Source organism: Desmodus rotundus, chromosome 7 (genome assembly GCF_022682495.2).
Source record: "Desmodus rotundus isolate HL8 chromosome 7, HLdesRot8A.1, whole genome shotgun sequence".
NCBI lineage: Eukaryota > Metazoa > Chordata > Mammalia > Chiroptera > Phyllostomidae > Desmodus > Desmodus rotundus.
The window spans coordinates 29,425,373-29,431,308 of NC_071393.1; the positions used below are offsets into that span (position 1 = coordinate 29,425,373).

The 5,936-nt window shown below is 55.2% G+C and overlaps 1 protein-coding gene across 1 annotated transcript; it reads right to left on the bottom strand.

Annotated features, from left to right (window-relative positions):
* Window positions 1-575: 575 nt before the first annotated feature.
* BSX (brain specific homeobox) lies at window positions 576-5,226 on the bottom strand. The gene is made up of 3 exons (XM_045192714.2): window positions 4,786-5,226; window positions 1,910-2,106; window positions 576-882 (listed from the first exon to the last, which is right to left on the bottom strand). Exons 1-3 carry the CDS (start codon window positions 5,045-5,047, stop codon window positions 643-645), a joined length of 699 nt encoding a protein of 232 aa, XP_045048649.2. The 5' UTR covers window positions 5,048-5,226; the 3' UTR covers window positions 576-642.
* Window positions 5,227-5,936: the final 710 nt, after the last annotated feature.

Here is a 5,936-nt window from a genome sequence, read left to right on the forward strand (position 1 = left end):
AGAGCCGCCACGTCTTGAGTGGGACCATGACGTGAAAGGACGGAAGCGCCGCTCCGAGAAGGAGGGAGTCGCTTTAGTATTGGAGTTAGAGACGGGGTTGGGGACCAGCGCTGGAGGTCAGTGGCGAGCGGGGCGCCAGTCCGTCCGCGGAGGACTAGGTCAGGATCAGGCCGCGGCTCCGTCTGGTTCCCCGCAGGGCGAAGGCCCAGATCTGACCCCTTACTGCAGACCACCGGTCTGCCCGAGGAAGGGCCAAGGGTCCCGTTGGAGAGGCCGCGGAACCTGGGCCGCAGAGCGGGGCACAGGTGGCTGAGAGTTTAGGGCCCTCGGGATCTGCGATCTCGGCGAAGGCGTCCCCCAGCGCACTGGCAAGCCGAGAGCCCGCGCTGCGTTTTGAGCCGCTGCTGGCGCGGGGAAGAGCAGCCCCAGCGCACACGCACTCCCGCACTCCCGCGCGGGGACTTGGGGGTGGGGGCCGGGAGGCTCAGCCACGGTCCCGCCAGTTCGGCACAGGTGGAGGGCAGACCCGGGCGTTTGGTTTGTCTTCCAGGAGCGGATCTCCGAAGCCCGCCGGATCTTCAGGTCCCGGAGGGAACCGCGCCCGCCCCATGGTCTCCTCCCCGCCTCCCCCAGCCTGGCTGCTCAGAGCACTTGCGGCTCCGGGCCGAGTTCCCCCTCGTCCCCGATGTCCACCTCGTCCTCCGGCTCGGTCAGCACAAAGGGGCCGGCGGGCAGGCCCAACCGAGCCTCGGCGGGTGCGGCCGCGGGGCCGCGGGGGCTGCCTTCGGGGCTCTCGGTCGCTTCCGGAGCTTTGGGCTCATCTTGGCTTTTCCTCAACTGCTTTTTGTGCTTCATCCGCCGGTTCTGGAACCACGTTTTCACCTGATTTCAGGGAGAAAACATAGAACCACGTTATTCCTTCAGACCCACAGTTATTGATTGGCCCTAAGATCTAAGCGATTGCTGGGGTTTAGGAAACTAAACCAGAGTCCATTGACGAATTATTCAAGAGTTGTGGCAGCCCCTCCCTGCGTTAAGTCACACCGGTACTGCTCACACTTAACGTCTTAGGTTGAAGGAGAATCAACCTAAGGCTCCAGAAGTAATTGTCCCAACGTAACCATGAGGATCAAAATACCGTGGTTAGTAAATCCTATCCTGTTATTAATCAGAATTACTAACAGTAAGTGCCGCGTGGGCGTCTCCTTTATGTTGAACATCATATAGCTCCTCGGGTTGTGGCGTCTGACTGCCTGGTCCAGCAAGACTCCTGGACAGGCAGGTGAGAATCAGACTTGCTGGTTCTCATCAGAGGAAATCCCTGGGGCCCAGCAGGGCGAGCGGTTTCGCAGCAAGGTGGGTGTCCAGGTACACAGAGGATGACAGAGGGGTGGAGAAAGGACTTTGGACGCGGCACCGCACCTGGGGGAAGACCGGCGGTTCTTCGCTCAGGACAGCGCAATAAGGAGAAGCTTACATTATAACGTGTTTGGGGGGAGGGGACGGTATAGATGTGAAGACTTGTAGCTGCGAGACATTAAAATGAGAGGACAACGATCTCCTTGCGTGGGCTTCTCTCGGGACAAGAACCCATCTGTTCTCACTGTCTGACACGGGTTCTGCCCTGCGGAAGAGAGGTGGGGAGGCCGCTGACAGAGGGCCCTCCCACCGACAGCCGTGGGCAGCATCGCGGAGTGTTTCCTCCCCGTCCGGGGGCTGCTGCAGAGGTTTTGCTTTGCTAAGTCTGACGTGAGGCTGGGAGTGGTTGGGCTTGGATACGGATTTTTGGAGACGACTAAAATCAAGGGGAGCGGGGTCATTCAAGATCTCTGCCCGGGCGCAGATGGGGGTAGGAGTTGAGCCCAGAGGAGTAGAGCAGAGATCCGGGCCTCCCTGTGGTCGGGCCCACCTGTGTCTCGGACAGGCTGAGGGCCGTGGCCAGCTCCACCCGTTCAGGCGTGGACAGGTAGCGCTGGATCTCGAATCTCTTCTCCAGGCCAGACAGCTGCGAGTCGGAGAACACGGTGCGCGCTTTGCGGCGGCGGCAATGCTTCCCCGCGAGCTCCGCGTGCGGGGCGTGCGGGAACAGCGCGGGGACCGGCACCCCTGAGGAGAGAAAAGCGTCTGTGTGGGCACAGCCCACCACACGCAGGCAGCTCCCGCTCTACTCCCCGCCTCTGTCCCTGGCACCCCCCTCAGCCTCCTTCACCACCAGCCCCTCCTCGCCCCAAAGCCTCCGGAGCCCTTCTGCCAGGAATCGCAGGACGTGGGGATCGCAAGAATACCTCTTGGAGATCTTTAGCAGGAAACCATCTAGAAATACAAACAATAAACAGTAGGAAGAACTGAAAAGAAAAATATAAGCTGGTGAGGATGTGTAGAAAAAGGAACCCTTTTGCACTGTTGATGGAAATGCAGACTGGTGCAGCCACTGTGGAACGCAGTATGGAGGTTCCTCAAAAAATTAAAAATGAAACTGCCCAATGACCCAGCAATTCCACTTCTAGGTATATAATCAAAGTAACCCATAACACGAAATCGAAAGAATATAAGCACCCGCGCGTGCATTGCAGCATTATTTACAATCACCAAGGTCTGGAAGCAGCCCAAGTGCCCATCAATACAGGAGTGGATAGAACAAGTTTGGGACGTTTACACAATGGAATTCTACTTGGCTGTAAAAAAGAAGAAAATTTTACCCTTTGTAACAGCATGGATGGACCTGGAGAACATTATGCTAAGTGAGATAAGCCAGTCAGAGAAAGACAAGTACCATATGATTTCACTCATATGTGGATTCTAATGAACACACTGAACTAACGAACAAAACAGAGACAGACTCACAGAGAGCAGGCTGACAGCTAGTGTGGTGGGGGAGGGAGATTGGGGGTGGAGGGAGTGAGCAAAAAGGAAAAAGCACTCATGGACACGGACAACAGTGTGGTGATTGCTGGGGGGAGGAGGGTATAAAGGTATTAAATGGTAATGGGAAAAATACAATAAAGTTTAAAAATTTTTAAAAAGAAAATTATAAAATAAATCTGGAGGGCTTTTCAAAATATCTTCCTGGAGAGACTTTTGAAGTATCCCGGTCCTCTGTTGTGCTTCTTGAAGTTTTCTTGCCAATGTTGCTCAGTCCAGGAGCTGTCTCCCCACCCCCCCACCCCACAAACCTTCCAGACCCCTGCCTCCCCCTGCCCCCCATGACACGAGGGGTCTGAGGCCAGGAGAATGTCCGACAAGATCTTGCCTCCCAAACTCACTAAAAAACACCTTTCCTTTTCCCTGAGCCGCTCCCATTTTCCTGCCTGCAGCCCAAGGGAACAGGTCAAAACTCTCATCCAGGAAGTCTTGGGAGTGAGGACAGAGGGGCAATTCTTGCCCCTGCACATTTTGTTATCAGATTTTGGGGAACACTGGGGACCTGGCTCTCTAATCTCCTTGCTGGTTTTCTCCTTCTTGCCTGCTGACCTCAAGCGGGACTGGAGTGCTCTTCCTCCGTGGATCTGGAAGATTGTTGGGCAACAACAAAATCTTTCCCCAACTTCGCAGGCTTTACTGTGCTGGAGGGGCACCAAGCAGGCAAACTGCCACAGATACCAATACCGGCCAATTCAGGGAAAACCAAACAAAAACAGAAAACAAGAAGTCCCCGTGTCGGGGTCTTTGGCCACTGGTATTTGAGGGGAACATGGGCAAGGCTGGCCAGTGCTGAGGCCAAAACCGAAATTTGGGCTTCAACGTGGGCTTTGTTACTGCCCTTCCAGCCCAGTGTCCCAAGGTCTGTGGTTTCCCGTGTCACAAACACTTTTAGCTTTTGTTGTGCCTTCCAGCACCCACACTTCACAAACCATCTCCTGTCTTTCTTTCCACAGCCCTCACTGGGACCAGGGTTGTTTCTCCGGCTGTCCTCTGCACTTGGACTCAACGAATTCTATTCCTGTTGGAATGAAAATGCTGGAGAAGAAAGTGTGAACGTGACCTTTCAGAGAGAGAGGTGGTGAAAATCTGAGTATTTCTTGACATCTCTCTAGTTGCGCCGACTAGACTCTCACTCCTTGCCACACCTGGCAAGGCAAAGTACTTGGGTGTGAGGCTCCAGTGACGCCACAACAGGGCAGGGAGGGAAGCTGAGCCTCTGATTGTGAGTTAAGTGCTAGAGGTTGGGAGCAAAGGCGGTTAAAGAGGAGCTGCGTCCCTCCCTCGGCTTTTTCGAACCCTTTCTCCCTTATTCCAGCCAACCCAAACCTTCAGTCCTCAGAATAGCCCAAACTCTCTTTCACTTCTAAGCCTCCACAGTGTGGGTAGTGAATGCTCAGCACCTGGGGGGAGAAACCAGCCCCCCACCCCGGAGTCTTCTGAGCTTTTCTGGATTGCAAAGTTGATATTGTTCTGTGGGGTGGAGTGGTCAGGGGTCTACCTCAGAGTGAGCAGAGACAGACAATTGGGGCTGAGAGCTGGTCCAGAAGGACCCCAAGGAAGGAGACTATGCACAGACCCCCAAGAATATTGTCAAAACCTCCAGCCACCTCTTGGCTAGGCACGTTTCCTGCACTGTAAAAAGTACAGTGACCATGAGTTATCCCCATGGGTTGGCATGCATCGAGAGAGCTCTGCGTGCTCTCACCCATATCCCATGTCCCACCTTCTACTGTTACTCAGGGAAGGCGGCGACGAGCCAGGCTGCACCAGCTCTGGCCTTGTCCAAGCTCCATCACAGGTGTAGGGCCTGCGTGGAGGACCTGCTCTCTCACTCCCCATGCCTTGAAGCCCCTGTTTACTTACCCGAAGTGGTGAGGAAGTAAGGGTGGTGGTGGTCTCCCTTATGCAGAGGGTGATGGGGGTGAGGAGCCAGGAGGGTGGGTGTGGGCATGAGGGGGTAGCCATAGTCTAGCAGAGGCACCCGGGAGGCCAGAGAGCTGGCAAAATGGTCGGGGGCCACCTCCCTTAGTGGCTTGGGCTTGTGCAGCAGGATGTCCTCAATGAAGAAGGACGTAGGCCTCTGAGAAGATGCAGGGTGTAGAGGGGAGGTGAAGTTGAGGTTCATCTTGGGCCGAGCGAGTAACACGGGGCAAGAGCCGAGGAAGAGGTGTAGGAAGCAGGCAGCGTTTCCGCAAGCCTGACGAGAGGCGAGAGTCCAGGGCCGACCACCACCCAGCGAGGCTCGGATCCCCACGGCTCTCTCCCCGGCCTGGGCTACCCCGGGCGCAGGAGAGGCGAGAAGACTATCTCCGGGGTAGGTTGGGTCTAAGTGGAGGAGAATTGGCAGCTTGGAGAGGGTAGCTGGGAGAGCCAATGGCAAGGCTGCCAGCAGCAGAGGGGAGGGTACGGAGGGCCGGGGCGGGGCGGGGAGCTGTCCGCGGTGCTGAATTCAACCGGCTAGGCCGGGGAGAGCGGAGTGGACCGGGTTCTTTCTCCTACCAGGATTGTGGACCTCAATTGCGGCCCCTCCACTGCAGGGGCTGCTTGGCTCCCAGCTGTTTTTAAAGCAAGCAAAAAATAATAATAATAATAAAAAGTCTCTGTCCTCTGACAAACTCCTCTTTAGAGAGCAGAAGGCACTTAAAGGGCCCAAAGCGGCGAGGATAAGGCACTTATTTTGGCAGGGGTCTGGGCTTCAAAACTTTGGAAAAATGATAGCAGAGGAGAAACCGGAAAAGTGAAGAGAAAGGGCGTCCACGTCTGCCAGACCCGGCTTAAATGGATGGCTGAGGGATGACTAGATTGTTGAGGTAGATAAATAAAATGATGATCATAACATTCTTCACCTTAGTTATAGAGGGGGTTGTGAGGGAAGTGATGCCTACATTAGTCAAGTAATATGGTCTGTGCAAATATGCCCAGGGCTGCCTCTTAATGCCGCCTCCACCTCCTCTCACATTTCCACCATGCCCTCCTCGTTCCACTCACAGAGCTTACTATTTCTGCTATGATGC